Genomic DNA, 18944 nt, shown 5'->3' with positions numbered 1-18944 from the left:
CTCCTGATTGATGTGTAAAATTGGACTGTTTTTGCTCCTGTATATTCCTGAGGCGGGAGATCTGAGTGGGTTTCTTTTTCCTCGCCTCCCGAGGCACACAAAATGTTTCATGTACTTGTGGGTTGGAGTCAAATGGAGTACTACACGTGAATGCGCACAATGCCGGTTGCAATAGATTGATCTGCTTCTGTGTTTCCTGTGTGCCATCCGCGTTTTTGCGTGTGTGTGTGTGTGTGTGTGTGTGTGTGTGTGTGTGTGTGTGTGTGTGTGTGTGTGTGTGTGTGTGTGTGTGTGTGTGTTGTCGGAAGCGTAAAGCTTGCTGCCTGTGATGAATTGCCACAGCAGTGGAGACAAATTTGGACGTCGAGGAGCGTTGGTGTCGCGAAGAGATTCGCGCTGCCTCTCTGCTCTGTGTAATGATGAAGAACTGGGCACACATCAGCCAGGGGAGGAATGCAACTGTTGCGAATGAAAAGCACAACAAATGCACACGTACACTTAGAAGCAGGCAGGCGAGGAAGTGGGCCATGATACATCCACCAAATGTGTGCGTGTTTGTAGTCACAGCTCCGTGTGGAGTTTGGGCACAACCACAGCCCACCGCCCCAGGGACCGTCTGCCCTCAATACAGGAGCTTCAGTGGGTTTGCTGCAAAGGGACCATGTACTGTGGAGCTGATTGACAGTTTTTGTAGGTCTGCAGAAACCCCACCGTGGTGCCGCGCGGTACTGTGCGCATGAAAGAAGATGGGAATTTCAGTTTGCAGGCCCCATGGTACACTGTGACTGTAGCGTTTGTAGTTAACGGCTCGTGAAAGAGTCGACAGAGATGAGGAGGAGAGCTTGTAGGCTTCTCACGGAGGAGACGAGCTTCAGAGGTTGATCGCTGCCTGCCATCCCAGTCCTCATTAATACCTTTTGAAATAGACCAACGCTATCTGCGTCTGTTAATATTTAAAATTGATTATCGCTAAAACATCTTCTCAAATGAGGGACTTTTTTTTTTTTCAATTTTTGCACCTTCGTGAAATGCCCTCATTAGGTTGTCAGCATGAAGGGGATAGTGGACCAGCTTTTGCCCCCCCCCCCCAAATTACATTCAATTAAATATAATTAAATATTCTCTTTCCTGGGCTACATGCACATTTTTTTGGCATGGTTAAGATGCCACTGTAGATACAACTATCAATCTAAATACAATGTAAATTTCAATTAGCTTGGTGCAAAGTAAAAATTAACAAATAGATAAAGAGCCCGTGGCCAAACCTTATTGTATAAATGTCTTCTATTGTATTATTGTATTGAACGTTTCTTTCAGCTATCCCACTGTGTACCTCCTCACCCCCCCCATGTTCCTCCAATGTGTATTAATATTCCACCGGGAGCTGTCAGGCCAAATGGAAGGAGTGACAACAACACACCCAAGCTTAATCAGAGCAATGTCCTCCTTCCCTTCACTAAATCAGTGGTGGGAACCAGCAGTCACAGCTTGGCCTCTGTGAAGCTAATGAAGTTTTTCGAGCACATCGTACTCTAACGGATCTTATACACGCTTAAAACCTGTTACCACTCCAGTCAAATTAGCCTAAAAGGCCTATTCAAGGCATACCCAAAGTAAATTGAAAGTTGTTATTGAACCATTTGGAGTACATGCATGGTCAGAATCACTGTAAGTGCTACTGGCATTGAGTAATAGAAGTTTGAACACCCTGAAGTAGAAGGTTTTTATTTCCGCCTGAATATTTCTTTGCAAACAGATGCCTGCAGATGACTATAGCTGGGACTTATTAGCTGGAAAACACAATGGGACCCCAGCATGAAGCCTTACCTAGCCCAAGTTCAGATTTGACAACAATACCACAGAAAATTTACATTTTACACATGTTTTACTAAGGGTATGTCTAGGCACTTTCCGAAAAAGGCCATTTGGAGACCCATCGTAACCATGGTCACATACCTAGGCTGTGTAGAAATGTGTATTCATAATTCAAACTAAAGCTTATTTATGTCTAAATACAGTTATCGATAAGTTATTTCACCATTATTCACTTTCCTAAAGTCTCCATAACTCTCAAAAACTACACATTGCATTTTACGCACGAACGCAGACAGCAGACCCGCAGTTACGCAGGTGACTTACGGGTTGAGGCTGTAAATCTAACCCCTGAAACTGTATATCGTTATTTTCGAAATTTCATTGGCTATACGAAGCGTCAGTCATCAGAACGATCGGTTGCAATTGGCTCGAGCTTCACACGAAAGAAGAGGGGCAGGCACTGTCCTTCAACGTGGACTCTCGTTGGCTATTCTAGGCTGTGGAGAAGACATGGAAGCTCCTAATAGGTCAAGTGAGGTGTCAATCGAAAGGTCAGAGTGCAGCCGCCATTTTGATACCAAGATATTGGCAGTGTTTACATGCCAACTGGAGTTACTACGGAAAACACATAAATAATTAGGCATATCTGTCGGCTAATTTCAAATAATGCAACATCAGTCAGTAGGTATTTATGGACGTAATAATGTGTTTTGGACTAAATATTTTACTGGATTGGATCGTCTGGACCTTTGGCAATGTAACGAGACCGTTTTTGTCTGAATATTGTCGATGGGTGGATTACTATGAGGCTTCATCGGTGAGTTGCCTCAATTTTGTAATTGTTTGTTTGTGGGTGGTGGTCTGACAGAGGCGTTGAGTGTACCTGCTGTTGTGATTGTATCTTGAAATGGTTTGCATAAATCGAATCACAAGAATCTTAGCTTTCCAAAGAGATGTCGCATCAGTGCCTACCTATACATAGCAGTTGTGTACATAACACAGATGTACACTTAACACTCGTGGGCGGGCCGTCGGAGTGTTAACAGGCACAGCACAAAGGGTTTAATTGCATGTGAGCATATGAGATATCTTAATTGATACTTCAGTTTTACTAAATGTGGAGGCAAAGTTGCGATTGTGAATACTGGCCTCAGATTGCATGTCACAGTGAAAGCACTGCCTGAAGTTGGCAGGAGCTTTTGTTCTGTAGAGCAGCACCAGGCATAACGCTCAGTTGGTGACAGCAAGCTAGAAATCCAGAGCAGAAAAGTCGGGGGCCTGGTGCTGAAGGAAATTCACTTTGGAGGTGCCAGATATTAACCGCACCAAGGGTGCACATGGTGTCAGCAAGTGTCAGAATATTGCTGACATTGTATGTATAGTTCATGTTTCATCTGCTTCTCTTTTGCAGGTGTTGGCTCAATTCAGTTATCGTTCCTTTTTTTCAGTACAAACCGTTACAATATTAATAATAATCGAGAATTGGAAAAAGGCTAATACAAACTGACTTACAGTCAGGAAAACATTCATATTTTTTTAAATATTAATAATTTCAGTGTCATTTAATTTTAATGTTTTTAATACAATAACAAGATCACTAACTTTATTTGTGATTTAAATGGGGTTGAATGTCCGAAAGAACCGTAAGAACTGAAGACAATAAGATCAGACCATTCTATTTCTTTCTTTTTTAACATCTTACACTACAGCACTTTTTTCTTGTATTTGTTTAAATAAGCTGGTATAAAGGACACGAAAGTAAACCACACAATCAGACTGATAGACAATATGAGCTTTTAATGTCAGTATGTATAGTTGTTTTCCTTACAGATCTGGAGAAATTTGATTAACGATGGTTAAAGCCTGATCTCTCTCAAAGCCATATTTACTATGTAATGAGATATGATATTAGAACGATTATGATATGATTGTATACAAACAAAACACATAAACACTGTGCTCCACCCCCCCATTTTTTTTGTGTTACGTTTGTGTGACATCCACTTGTTAACCTCTCAGTAGCACATTTAGCACTTTGAAGCTGTAGTTAACAGGAGGCGAAGCACAGGTGATTACAGTGATTGGAATGTGATTTGTTTGTTGCTCCAGCTGAACAATGTATGCTCTGATGAGCGTCCTTTAGACCGAAAGCTACAAATATGGTGTTCTCTGCATAGATTTAAGTGTGCGGGTATCTATTCTACCAGTGTCAGTAGTGGAAACGTAAGGTTTGGTGGCGAACAGCCCTTCACATGTGCATGGAGGTTGACAAAGACTTCAAACGTTACACAGAAGCAGCATTGAAAAGAACCCCCCCCCACACACACACACTCGCAACTGCAGCATCACTTTTTATTGACAGGGTGTGTTCTCCCTCAGCATTCCCATATACCTGCGATCCTTTTTCCTTCCCTTCCACTGGAGGCTGTTTTTTTTACTGCAAATCACAAGCCGGGTCCATCATTATGCCTCAGGTGTCAGGCCCAGGTTTTCAGCCGCACCAACACAGGGCGTGATTTAAATGTCATATCTTCAAAGCTTTTCCCCTTTCTACAATATATCTGCAGTCTGCTGGTTTCCCCGGCTGCAACAAAGCAAAGGCTTGATATTTTGTGTTGAGAGCTTTGGACAGTAAAGATGTTGACAGGTGCGAGTGTTTCATTCCAGCTTGACAGGCCACCGTACGTCCCTGTATATGGGACTCCTGTGCTGCAGTAGTTAACCCCTGAATGCTTCCTAGTAGCGCACGAAATAAGGAACGCGTAATTCCACATCTTTTGTTGCACGTCAACATTAATTATTATCATCAGATGGATGGTTTGTGTGTGTGCTGGAACGCAGCGTATGAGATTGACAGACAGACGGCGTCAACAAGCCAGGTAGTTAATGGTAAATGGACTTTTCTAGTCTTCTGACCACTCAAAGCGCTTCAACGCTACATGCCATTCACCCATTCACTCACTGATGGCTACCACGCAAAGGTGCCACCTGAACTCAAAAATAAACTAATGGAGGTCAAAGGTCAAGGTCACCGACATTGATGTGGACTGCAAACATGACTGGCGTAGAGCAGCGAGGCAGGGCTTGTATTTATTTTTTATTTATCTCTCCTCTGTCTTCCAACACCCCCTCATTCTTTTTCTTCTTGGGTTTCACAGAAAACGATGAGACAGGTGTGATGGATAGTTTGCTGGAAGCTCTGCAGTCAGGAGCTGCATTCAGAGACCGCAGGAAGAGAGCGCCGAGACCCAGAGGTGAGTCTCATATCCTTTATCGACACCTTCACGCAAACAAAGACGCATGCGTAAAAAACCTGCTACCCATATTGTACTTGTGGGCAATGTTCTGATTCCAGTCAGATGTTCAGAAATCACAGTGAGTTTAGGTCCTAACTAAAAGCTGAGGGAATTGAATACATCCTTGTGTTATCCTGCCTTGGCTCCACACATTCTCAGTCCCTTGCAAAATACACTAGTTTGTTGTTTGTACACATGCTTGCTAGGAGCACCAATGCCAGAGAATCACTGTCTGATGTTTGGAGCTCAGTGAATCAACACCCAGCTATTTATTTTCTGGCAGTCTTAAATCCCATATGCTCTTGAATCCAAGTCGGGTTCTGTACATGTTTTGAACAGACGGTCCATTAGACTTTAGGGGGCAATTGACAGAGTTGCCCTTAAACACGGTATTTTCTGTTAATGGCCTTCTCTTCACAGCCGTTCTTCAGCTTGCGAATGCCTCCTTGTGATCTTTGTGATCCCTCTTAGTACGGTAAGATATGTTGGCATTAAATGTCCCCTGCCCTCCACAGATAACCAGCAGAAGACCATCAGCCCCAGCTCCTTCCGCCAGGTTCTCAGGCCTGTTAACCATGGTAAAGCAAGCATGCTCAGCTCTGTCTTTTATCTGCTCTCGGAAGGCCGTCATAAACAACTCTTGCATGTATTGCAGCTTCGCCTCGACATTTCGTATGTCCTGCTTTTGTGTGTGTGTCCAGTGACCATTTCAGTTGTCCTTTTTTTTCCCCGTTTGTTTTTATTTGACCTTGTGTGCTTTCTGAAAGTGTGAAAGACCTTCTCTGAGGCAGTGCGTTGTGCAGACTGTGAGAGAAGCATGATTGAGAGCAGCCCACACATTGCTTTCAAAGAATTTCAGTTTGACAAGGTTCCTAAATTGTTCAGTAACTGCAGCACTTTAAGTTCAGCTCTATGCTTCTGAAGGCAAATCTTTCCCATTTTTAAAACTTTATATATAGGAAGCTACAGATGTCTATTCACAACAGTATAAGTCAAGTGTCCTCGAGTCAAAATGAGTATCTTGAGTTTCTCACCTCTGACCTATGTACTGCAGATTTTTTATGAAGGGCCGTGAGGCATCTGCACCAAGATCAAACATACGTACGGACTACAAATTAGATGCAAGCCACTTGTAGCTTTGAGTGTTCAGTGTTATCATTTAGAAACGCCATGTTCATAATTTAAAATATACAGGGCAATATGTGTCTAACTGAATGACTTCCTGGGAGTGAAGATTGGATGGGATACTAATTATACCGAATCAAATTTGCCCCATATCATTCATAGCTGGGAACAGATATTGTGCTTTGGCTGTTGCAAAAACAAACAGCAGCTTTCTTCTCTTGTCAAAGGGTTACTACAATCATCACTGAGGCACTTAAAAAATTACGCCGTAACCCTGTTACCACTTATTACTTGTAATTGGAATCCCAGCGGGCTGGGTACAGGCACGCATGAATAAAATGATTCACGCTCAGTCCACCCACAACATTGATGGCAATGATAAAGGGCCCTGCTCTGTTGTTCTGCTACGACTTATCTGAAATTAGATTGGAAGGGGACGAGGGGGAGGGAGGTATACAGGATGGGAGGAAAGAGACAGATGGAGGTGGCTGTAACATAAGAAATGGAGAGAGATGGTGTGAGGAGGTATGAAAGAGCCAGTTGGTTCGGGTGAAACTAAGGAATAATGTGAGGGCATTGGACTCAGTTTGTCTGTGTTCAAGAAAGAAAATAGTCTGTGCATATAAGGGATGCTATTTTAACAGGGGATTATTGTAAAAAATTAGCGTCCATGCTGCTCAGTGTCCGTGTTGAGCAAACGACCCCATGGTGTGCTGTACAGGTACTCGGGTTGTAGACGGTTGCTGGGCCAGCTGCCCCCTGCTGGCAGCTTCAGACACGGCCTTGTTGACTAATAAAGCTCAAGGCTCGAGCCTGTCACTGCAGGCGTCATACTCACTGCCAGCCTCCCAGAGCAAACACAGCTAATTACTTTTCTCTGCCCAGCCCCAGCACCAGCTCAGCCCTCTCAGTGCCCGTTCATCTTAATTTCCCCCTCTCTGCCATCTGCCTCCTAAATAACACTCCTCCTCATTTCCCTACCATCCCATATCCCCACTGTCTCCCTCTATACTCTCATGGCCTGACAATGGCCCTCCCCAAACATAATTGCCTGTTATTGGTATGGAGTCTCTCAGCTTCTCCCGTTGCATCCCTTCTCTCCCACCTCCTTCTCTCCTACGGAGATCCGGGCCTTAATTGTCCTGGGTTTAGTCGCTGGAGTGGGTGAAGCCCACCGGATGCTCCCCGTTTAGTTCGGAGGTGATGAAGTTCAGTCGGCGGCACGTGTGTGTGTGTGTGTGTGTGTGTGTAAACAGCTGCTTTCACTTTCACCCAAACACCCAACCGCCTCCTTTCCCCACAGTTTTAAATACCCTTCAATAATTGATCTCAGGGGTGTTGCTACACTCCGGTGGAGCCGCGAAGAGAATTAAAACGGAACGATCTGTGCCAGAAGATACTGTTATTTGTGGTGATGGGGAGAGATCGGAATGGTCCGTCCGGACATGCGTGGTGCCATTAAGCTCTCACACCAAGGGAGACTCGAGTGCACCGGGGGTTTTCCTGCACTGGTGTGGTTGTTGTCCGCAGAAACAAATCAGATGGCCAATAGATTGTGCTCCCCATCACATGGAGTAGTTCAATTATGTCCGGAGTGCTTCGCAGTTCGGCGAGTGTGATTGCCACACACTGGAGAATCTCATTGAAAGTATTACTCCACTGTTTGCTGCAGAACCAGGGGCGCGCATCGTCCCCTCCCTTATTTCCCCCCCCCCCCTCTTCTTCCTTCTCATTCTCTTCCTGTTCTACTCTTCGGTTTACTGCTGGTAATAAATGATAAATGCAAGGGTCCTGGCCCGGGTTCCCAGCATTTGTCCCGACTTCCTCCGTCTCTCATCTCCTCTCCTCCCTTACCTTTAAATTGCCTCAGCGCACTTTAACATGAGCCAGCAGCTACGGTGTTTAGCTCGCTCTGCAGTCTCTCACACACACACACACAGACACACGTACACATAAAAATACACAGACACACCCGCAGACTTCAGGGGATCGAGGTAAGCAGGCTTTGCGGTGGCTGTGGCCTGGGTTAGGATAAGGCTGCAGGGCTCTGGGGCTCCTAGACACTCTAAATTGGATTGCGCTCCACAGAATGATGGATCGATGGTGGTTAGCCACACAGGTGTAAGAGACTTGAATCTGCAAATTGAATCTATAAGGCAGCCGTAGCTTTCTTAACTTTGTCCTTTTGAAAACATCTCTCCGGGTACTGTCTGGTCATTTCAGTCTTCTAAGCGAGCCCTCATCACACGTTGAGGGGAATCACATAACTACACTTGTTGTTATTTTTTACGGTTGTGTTTGACAGAGAGCGAGAGCCTCAAAGTTTGTGACGCAGCACAAGCCAGATTTTGAGTGTGTGTGCGTGCTCTGAGGCCTTTCTCGTGGAGTGATGATCCGTTACGTGTGGGGAGGAACAAGATCTATGAGGGAATAAATGTCTCTGTCTTTAGGAGCAATTACTTCAGAATGTCTTTAGTGAAACCCGACCTAACAATTATCATGTGTGATAAAGCTCTGAACTAGAGCTTGAAATTGATATAAAGGTCACTTCACAAAGTCGGTGAACCCGTATACCGAATGGAAACATGAGTAGTGTCTCCTTACTTGCACTTGAAAGCATTACGGGTTAGACCATAACAGTATGCATCTAGTTATTGGAGGTGTTGCATGCTATGTGTTTCCATGTAACTCCATGACCTGTTTTTGCTGATTACATGTTTCTGTATGATGTTGGATCTTTGGTTCGTACGGGCAGCTATTCAGTTAAGACTTTAAATAGTTTGGATATATACGTGTGGATGCTAGTAGGAGTTGACAAATAGGCTTAATTTGACACTCGACCCACGATCTCTTTCAGAAGTTGTGCTGCACAAAATCATTGAGACGAAACTGGGGAGAGTGTGAAGTTGAAGTGAAAGTAGAAAGTAAAAGGAAGTTTGTCGCCTCCTATCTCTGTGCGTTCTGTGTGCTCACACGTGAGACGTTTGTGACAAACTAGCTCCGAGAGTCAGTCACTCTTGCTTCCTGGGGCTGGGGATACTCTAGTGGAATCTGCTGTTAGATGCTTGCCTTCTTTTTTGATTGGGCCTCTTATAGACTGTGATATGTGGATTCCACTGCAGGCAACTGCGTCCTGCAGATTGCGTGTGTGCTTTCCCATTCCTCTTTCCCATTTCTGTCTGTTCGTGTCAATGTCAATTATGGGAGAAAGCCTGCCATCCTTCCAAAGTTCGCTCAGTCGACTCTTTACTTTTTGACTTTGTTTTGTCTCCGCTTTATCTCTCCCCCTCGCCTTGCTGCTTTCCCCCTGACATGACATAAGCAAAAAAAAAAAAAAAAAAGAAGGGGTTATTAAATCATTTCAGTGAACCCAAGACAGAAGGGAGCGCACAGACGCTCTCCTCCCAAGATCTATTTGAATTGATGCTGCACGTCGTCGTTTCAAAAACGTAACTGTAGAAGTTGCTTGATTTATCTGCATTTGGTCACAATATATCATCCACATCACGTACGTTGGCTGCGTTTTTCATTAAAGTGACACATTATTGCCAAAGAGCTTCTGTTCCTGAACACCGAGTGCTCACTCTCCCACTTTCGCACATACTCGCTCATGCATACATGCATCGAAATTGTCGGCTTAAACCCTGTTTTTTAATGATGTGCGGGTTGAAGGTGAAAGGCCACTCCTGGGTCGGGGCATCAGCTGTGTGGAAGACTTGGACAGGTGTACTGCTCTCCGTATTCATGCCATAATCATCTGGCCACTTGGAGGCACAGTGTCTCTCTTACCGCCACACTAGATTGGTGGTTTCGATGTTTAACGGCTCTTGTAGACAAAGGCGTGTCCAGATGGGAAAGTGTACCTTGACCTGCCTTTGTCTGTCTGTCTGAAGTGCTGCACTCGGTGTGTGCGTGTGTGTGCGTGTGTGTGCGTGTGTGTGCGTGTGTGTGCGTGCGCATGTTTGAGCCTGTGCACACATGCATTGAACAGATGGAACAAGAGGTCACCTTAACAGAGTGGCTCGTGTAATTAGGTCCAACATGTGCAGTGAGACTTAGTAAGTGAGGGCTGTAGAGAACAGTAAAGGAAAGATTTTATTTTTTCCTACCTTTTTATTCAAGATTTGCTGAGAACAATGTTCTCTTTTCATTGAATGCCATGCTGCACTCTTTCACAGTTACACTCAGTCACACGTGGAAACTGCCCAGTACAAAACAGTCAGATCTGTTGACCACTTAGCAGCTTTTCTCAAGTAGTTGGATAGTAATCGTCCCATATCTTGTTCTGCTGTTCTGGTGATTGAAACAGCGACTTCTCTAACCTTTAGCCTGGAAGCAGCGCCGAGTACCCTTTTATGTGTGTAATACAGGCAGTAATTAGCATGAAATATGTTTCTCACTGCAAACGTTTGGTTATAGATTGCTGTTTACTTGTTCTGTTGCCTTGGAGGCGCGGATGTAGACAGTGAAAAATGTCTTTTAATGGCTCCCACTCTTGCTGTTACGGAAGTCCTGCCTCCTGATTCCGAGGCTTTTTTCCCACCGAAACGTGTTAAATTGTGATGCACATCCATGTCAAGTTGTGTTGAAACTACTAATGACTGTATTAGCGGATGCTAAGAGGGCAACACCTCTAGCAAATATAGCCTTATTCATAAAACTGTACTAATCTCTGTAATCCATGCCCAGTCCAAAAGTGTAAGAGGATGAGAAAGTGAAACGGTGTGCCGTATATTCACTCGACTGGTTGGGGAGGTCAGCGTGATGGATGAGAGCAGCACGCACAAACACACACAGCCACCCGAGCTCGGCTGTGCCCACTCGGTCCTAATAGAAAACATATGATAACGAACACCTCTGCACTCTGCTCAATGTCGCTCCCCGCCGTACATCCCACGTTTTCAGCCAAGTCCTAAGCCGATCAGGCTCCTCCGATATCCACTTTTAGCTGGATTATGAGGAAGCTGGGCTGTAATAAAGGCTGTGGATCGTGAAATGGAAACTGGTGTTCAGCATGTTGAGCCAAGGACCCTAATCAGTCCATTCACACCAGCTCAGGCCCCAAACAGTAAGTGAAGCCGCTAATGTGGGATTGCTATTCAGCCGGCGTCTGAGATCCTCCTCGTCTTTTCTTTCCACATGCACACTGTCTCGCCTTCTGCCTGCCTCAATACACACCTTATGTGCAGGGAACAGAGGCAGAAAAGCCAGTGGGTAAAAAGTTTAAAGATTCATCAGGGGTTTAGTTTCCATACACACCTCTTTTTTGTATCGGGTATTTAAATATAATGTGTCATTGTTTCCTCCCCCCCCGTCTCGCCCGCTGTCTTTCTTTGTCTCTCCATCCTTCCAGCCCCCTTTTCTCATGAACCGGTTACGTACATCGATTGAGACTAGGCTCTTACACAGTACTCTAGTTAATAATGCAGTGAGAAATGAAGTCATTCTCACCATGGCTTTGTGCTAATTAAATGTTACAGCAGCCTTATCGCCCAGCCACACACATTCCTGGTCCTCCCACATTTACCAACGCCAGCAGCCATATCACGCAGCCGTCAGGGAGAGAAAGAGCTTGGGAGATGATTATATGAACTTCTGTTGTTGCGGGAGAGGAATGAGTGCTATCTCCCCTTTATATCTATGCCCTCTGCAAAGCGAGGCCTGTGGTAACACCTTTGGTAAAAGAGCGTTACAGGTGCTTCAGCGTCATTTCTCCCCACTCATCTCACAGTTGTGCTTCCGTCTTCTCAAAGCATTTGTTTTACTTTTTATTTGTTTGTGTTTTTCAGTGTCTGTCTGGCTTCGTGCTTCAGGCTAACATTAGCGACTGGTCACACTGTGGGCCTTGGCAGAAAGAGACACTTCTCCGTTAGCGTGTGTTGCTATGGCTGCCCACTAAGCCGCCTTGAATCGGGAGGTAAAGCGGAGACTTTAAGTGGGAGTGATGAAAGGGGATGATCTGTGCCTTAAAATTCCACTCACCTTCCTGCAATAACCAATCTGTAAACAGCCCCATATCCAGGTATCATTCTCCAGTGCACCGCACTCATACAGAAAGAGCAGCAAACACCAAGGCTCCTGTTGTTGATTATTCCCAGGGCCGCTTTAGTCTGCGGTGATAAAAATGATCACATTTTTCCAAACTGCCTCATCTCTCTGTCTCTCTCTGGCTGTCGTGTATGCTGCCACTCCCACCTGCTATGTGTCTCCCCGCTGATCCAGAAGCTCTGAGTGCAGCGAAAGAAATTTCCACGCTGACAGAGCGGCAAGGCCAGCCCTCAGGCTGCAGGATCCGTTTGATGCTGGATTCCCCATAGAGAGTGAGACTCAGGCTTTGCTGATCTGCTATTATACAGTACCGCCCTCTTATGCCCATACACTCACTTATTCGCATTTTTGACTGTATACAGCCACATGCATTCACTTCAGCACGTACACACACACACACACACACACACACACACACACACACACGTGCGTCCCCTTGTCGACACTCGCTCATCCTTGAGTCACATGGCCATGTTTGTGTCTCTGGCCTCTGGGCTTAAGAGCTTCATTAGCCTGGCACTAGGTTTGATTAGCATCCTCGGGGGTACAAATTAGCAAACAAACTCTAGTGATCTTGTTAAAAAAAAAAAAAAAAAATGTCACTCCGGGACTTTCTGCAGATCGCTTCTCAAGCACGTGATTAGCCCTGTCATTCAGGAGTGGGTAGTTTTACCTTAAATCAAGTCCTTTTATTGAGGATATGAGAAAAACTATGGCATTGGTACTTAGCGGCATTGCATTGACTGCATGTGTGGATTTCTATTGATCCTCCTCTCCACCCTCGAGGGGATGGGCGCCTCAGGTTCTGCACTCTCCCTGTTTGCATCCTACCTGACAGGTCGATCCTACCAGGTGACATGGAGGGGGGCCGTGTCGGAACCACGCATGCTGACTACGGGGGTTCCACAAGGTTCAGTCCTGGGCCCCCTTCTCTTCTCACTATACACAACATCACTGGGTTCTGTAGTAGTTCTCTTGAAAATCGATGTTGAATACACTTATTGTAAGTCGCTTTGGATAAAAGCGTCTGCTAAATGACTGTAATGTATTGTTTGTGCTTCTGAACATGTCACATCAACATGTCACATTACTGTAGCATGTGCGGCTGGGTGTGAATGGGTTCATTCGGGGTGCTAATATGTGGAGATGTGCAATGTCCCAGACTGTTTTTCATTCAGGTGAAAATTCCTTGAGCTGCTGCCTGCTCTGTAATAACCATACTTGACATTTCCCTCTCCTCCAGCCTGTGGAGACTAGCAGATGCTTTCCATTCCAGTTGAACCCATTAAGGCCTTCTCTTCTCTGCTGCGTCCACTAGCCTGTCCTTTGGTAGGGCCCTCCTGAATGTCAAAACTCACTGTTTAGCGTCACAATAAAGCAGCTACTGGGTAGAGCAGTGAAGGCAAGGAAATGGCTGCTGGCTGGCAAAGGGCACGGACAAAAAGATCATTTTAGAAAGCTTGCCATTGCTCATGCAGAGCTGTATAACGAGGCTATTTTTCGTTTGTCATCCTCTGCGTTTCCCGTGTCTCGAAACATCAAGTTACTGAACTCTGTAAATCTGCATCACTGGTCAGAGTGTTGACTTAAAACAAATGGAATACAGGCAAGTGTCGGATTTTCTGAAGCAGCATTTTTCGACTTTTACTGTAGTAAATCTGCTGGGTTTTTTCTTGGTGTTTTTTTCTTCATATTTGATCAACTCCTGTGCCATGCTGTCGACTTCCATGTTGGATGGCAGAGCCCGAGGTTGTGAAGTTGTCTTTCTGTGAATTCGGCAGTGCTTATTCTTGCTTTAACGGTTGTATCATTGTTAGAATGAGATCCTCCACAGGGCGTTTAGCATTTTGTTTTGGACAACGGATGCAGAATTTCAGTTGTAGAAAAACCCTCGACCCAAAGTGGAGTAGGCATAGGTTGACTAGTTGAAAATGAGATCTTAAATTAGATTTTAACTTCCCTCACATTGACAAATATAAGCAAATTACAGCTCACACATTTTTCTTTCATTTGGTTTGATCAGGACTTTGTTGTGCCTGTTTGTTGGAAGCAAGACTTACACGGCCCAGTTCCTCTTTCAATAAATATTCTGATTCCAACGCTTCCTTGTCAATAATGTCTGGCTCCAAGCTTCACAGGACTTCATCTTTTCACAAATGATTTCCAGCCGCTGTTACTAATGGAGTAACATTTGTTTGGGACAGTGAAAACATATTTTGTAAACAAGCCATATTAATTATCCTTAATTAATAAATCGCATTAGAGCCCGGTGGGGGTTAGAGTTTGTAACAAATTCAACCGAAAAAATAATTGATTGACAGAATATAATGAATAATTTAGGGGATTTAAACAATAGTCTTTGGAAAACTAAATGATAGAATAATTGATCACTTTAAATCTTAATGCAGAATTTGATTAAATGGGCAGTATAATAACCATGCCCAGTAGACCTGATTATTGTTTTTGGTTGCCAGGCCGAGGCTTCTATGGCTAGTCTTGATTTGTGTACAGACCTGATTATTTTTCTGAACGGGGAGGTAATTAGCCTGGCTGGTTTGAATGGTAATTACAATGTCAGACAAAGAGGATGTCTAAATGTATTTCACTGATAGTTCTGCGTTTGTCCACACAGGCAGTCACACACACACATACGCACACTCGTGTATACACGCAGGTTCTATTCAGCGCGCAGTAACATCTCCAGCCAAACACATTTATATACAACGTTTGTTTTAATACAACGTATCTCACATTTGCAAGCTGAAACAATAGAAAATTGGTTATTTGCTTCTCCAGTATAAAACTGTCTGATACTGGCAGAAAGCACAGAGTGGGCTGAGCAGGCATGTTGGGATGTAGCTGGCTGAATTGGCTTTATTGTTTTATGTACCTCATTACTCTCACTTTGAGTTCCGTTCATAATGCCATTCCTGCCGTTGTTACACACAGAGACGGGAGCCTCTCGATGCTGCCGGAACTAAGTCATTTCATTTTCTTCAAAAGCACAAATAAAGACATCGTGGACACCTGGCCGGTTTCCCACTTAAATATTGCCTCGTGTCATTTGCTAATTTTTAAATCCTTTGGTTTGGATGATAAGTGAATGCATTAGATACAGTATGCTGTTCTTCTAAAGCAAAACCAATCAATTATTTACACAGCATGGCTAGAGACCGTAATGGACAAAAGTCTAGAACACTTTTTAAATTAAATTTTCAAGCTAAATCGCTCAAACGAAGATGTTTCCCTACAGGTGCTTAGGTGCTTACTGAATAGAATATAACTGAGCCTTTTGTGTTTTCATGATCAACAATCTCTGGCATATAGGAGAAAATACCAGCAATGCCGGATACCAATATAGGCTCCATTGCTATGACAGAAATCTTGTGTTGAAATTTTGAATTTACTCTTTTACACCAACCTTTTGAAATGTTTTAAGAATCAATCATTTCAAGGTTACAGTTGCACTTTTAATTAAAAAGAGCCCCTCTCTGTGTTTTATTTATCTCTAAAGTGGAGGAGGACAGAGCAGGAGGCTCTTACACGGGGCCCACGGGAGTACGCCGTGGCTTCCCAGCGCGGTGACTTAGACTAGACCACAGCGGAAAGCTTTAAGAAGATAGAAGTGGCCCTTGGATAACATCTCTTCTTACTACATAGACAAAGTGTAAGACTGTCCGGCCTGCGTGGGCTCAGACGTGTGAGAGGGTTAATGAACGAGGCTTATCCACCAAGGAAGGTTTTAGAGGGAAGAGGCTGGCTGCCTGTAAATCATCCATCAGGCTCTCCAGCGAGCCGAGTCTGAGCTCTGACAATGTAAGGTGTTTGGGCTACAGCAGAGGGGACATGATTTATCAGAGAGGTGAGTGATTACGCGGCGCCTCTGTGCGTGAGAGAGACGGCCAGAACTAAAAGATGATCCCATATCGTGTCATGAAACATGCAAAGAATAGGCAATGGGTGCCTGTGAAAAATAGCCGCGTGGAGACACTGTGGATAAATGAACTGTGGGTGTGTTTAAGTTCGTATGGAGGACATCGTAATGGGTTCGACTGGAAAAAGAGGCTGTTTCTTCTCAAATAAATAGCCTATGAGATCTATTCTTGATGGCTTGATGACATGTTCTAGCTAATTGCTGTGGTCCTTCTGGCTTGTCACTCTGTTGTGTCGCATATAAAAACATATCGCTTGGAGATGACTAAATGTAGCCTCAGATAATTATCTGTCTCAGGTGTTGGAGGGGAAAATGATGGGCACCAAAATAGATCAGTGAAAAAAAAAAAAGCCTCAGATCTCTTCCTGGAAGTGTGGTGGATTCAAATAATGAAACGCTTAATGCTAAACCACTGGGTTTTTCATGTGCAAATTCAACTTCACGCATTGACAGTTCTCACCTGCTCTGCAGATGACTGGTTTAGATCTTACTTGTGTCTTATTCTTTTTATTAGATGCAAGTCATTATCTTTTGTTTTGTCCCAGCTCCCGAGATTTTGAAGCATTCATTCTTTGATGAAAGGGGTGGGGGGGGGGGTAAAGGAGTTGACATCCACTTTAGTAGGCTTAAATGATCCACTTTGAAGATCCAAATGGAGATAAATAAATACCAGCAAACAATGACTACAGACCAACTCACCTCTGATGCAGCTTCAGAGGTGAGTTGATAGACGCCTTAGATACAGAGGCGGGAGTGAATGGTGTTGAGATGGAAAAAACACGTTGAGGTGTATCTGCCTGGAGACTGTTTGTGTATGTAGTGTATGTCTTTGTGGAACCCTTTCAACAACGCCCTGGCTGTTTCGACTACTTTGTCAAATGGAGGTAGAACAGTATTGTAGATTTGAGCTTTTACCCCTCCAGCTCCAGCCTTTTGGCCCATGCGTACTAATCCTCAAATCGCTAAATTGCTCTCACCAACATATAGTGATCACACTGTACAATGCAGATCAGATGGCAGCCCCGCACTGTACGGTGCGCAACATGGATTTTGTTTGTTTTTGCAAAAACAAAACAGAAAAGTGGCATATTTTTAGGTGACACAAAGTTGCAGAGTAAAGCGTGACATGAAGCAGCAGTCAGCAGGGCTTTTTAAAAATGTTTTACCTCTGAACTCATTTGTGCAGAAATTAAAAGATAAGAAGATATTAAGGGTGGAAAAATGTCTTATGGATAGTTTGTTTAGAAGAGACTGTGGGAAGTAGGTTTGTGAGGTCCAGGAAGCCTCTGCATTGTTTGTTTACTGTCTTGCTTTTTCATTTATCTATCAACTATAGCAATTTCTACATCAGCTTTTCCACCCGTGTCCTTCGGAATCTCTCTCAGGCTACCACTGCCAGATCTTTTATCATGTATATCATGCGACAAGACAGCGGCAGGTCTTTTTCCCGTTAACGCAAACCAAAGAAGTGGAATAGGAGTAGAACGGACATTCCCATCCCCATTCAACTTGCAGGGTGGTCAGAGCGGCAGACTTTTTTTTATGTGCTACTGAAAAACAGTGTCCGTTCTACTGCTATTTCATTTCTATGACGCGAAACATATTTGAAAATATCAGGATCAAGGACTCGACCACCGGCACACATTTACTGTAAATTGCCAGAATGTGTCGGATGGGGAAATGATCCCATTGATTTGTCATGGACTGGATACACCGTGTTTTAGAGCCTCAACTAATTTAACACCCACATGCCTCAACTAATGTGCCTTGTTGTTCCAACAGCCAGCTTTCATTCAACAGAAATATACTTAATCTTACCTCTGAAAGGTCACAGTTCGCCCAAGCCCCGTGAAATTCACTTTTCGCTCATTTTATTGGTGTGGCAGCAGAGATGTCAGAGAACGACACCTCAAATCCCGGATATAAAAAAGCAGATAAAAGTGAGACTGTGTGCATGGCTAGATATCACAAGCTGAAGTGGAAAAAAATGTCTTTTTGTAATTTGTGTGAACTGACCCTTCAAGGTGAGTTACAGCACAATTATTCTTGAGTAAAGCTGGCCTAACCTTATACGTTGTGATATGGTTCTGTAATGCATAGCTGCATGGTGTGTTTCTGGGAAGACATGAAGGAAGGCCAAGACGGAAATTGAAAAGGAGAAGGGAAGGGGAGCTCAAAGTAAAAACAAATGGAATAAATAATGTCAGGAGACAGGTGTCCATTTCTCTTTTTTTGGTCACTGTCTTCCCCCCCCCCTCCTCTCTCTCTCTGTGGCTTTCTCTGTCTCTCACTCTCGTCTGATGAAATTGCCGATGATTTATAACAAATGTCAGTGGCAGGCGAAGCAGACTGCTGTTTTGTCCCCGTCAGAGCCAAGTAGAGCCTGAGGTAGGCAGCTTTGCTTATCAATCAAAGCCTCTCATCCACCGCCGCTGTCAGTGCAAAGCTTACTGGATCACCGGCTCCCCCCAAAACCCAGGGCCATCGTGGTTGTCATGGAGATAGCGGCCTATGGTGGCACAGTAGCTGAAGCAAACAGGAAGTGACACGAAACCTTCAAGGTATCACCCTGTTGACAGAAGCCCCCTGTGTCACACACAGATTGCTATGTGAGAACAGTGCCTCGTTGCCGCCCGTCTGGCTGCTCTTGTTACTGAACCCAACATCCACACAGGCCTCGGCCTCCTCCCCCCCCAAACCACATCCACTGATCTCTAATTCAGCAA

The 18944-nt window shown here is 44.4% G+C and overlaps 1 protein-coding gene across 1 annotated transcript in view; it reads left to right on the top strand.

Annotated features, from left to right (window-relative positions):
* The window catches only part of LOC116382925 (protein diaphanous homolog 3), a 158360-nt gene that overhangs the window by 106610 nt on the left and 32806 nt on the right, over positions 1 to 18944 (top strand). Inside the window, exons 24-25 of the mRNA XM_031846369.1 lie at positions 4974 to 5069; positions 5627 to 5689. Coding sequence (XP_031702229.1) covers positions 4974 to 5069; positions 5627 to 5689 — 159 coding nt within the window. The remainder of the gene's footprint in view (positions 1 to 4973; positions 5070 to 5626; positions 5690 to 18944) is intronic.

This window comes from Anarrhichthys ocellatus, unplaced genomic scaffold, assembly GCF_004355925.1.
Source record: "Anarrhichthys ocellatus isolate YVR2014 unplaced genomic scaffold, GSC_Weel_1.0 scaffold6, whole genome shotgun sequence".
Lineage (NCBI taxonomy): Eukaryota > Metazoa > Chordata > Actinopteri > Perciformes > Anarhichadidae > Anarrhichthys > Anarrhichthys ocellatus.
Note: the sequence above shows the minus strand (reverse complement) of the source record. Positions and strands in the feature narration are given on the sequence as shown.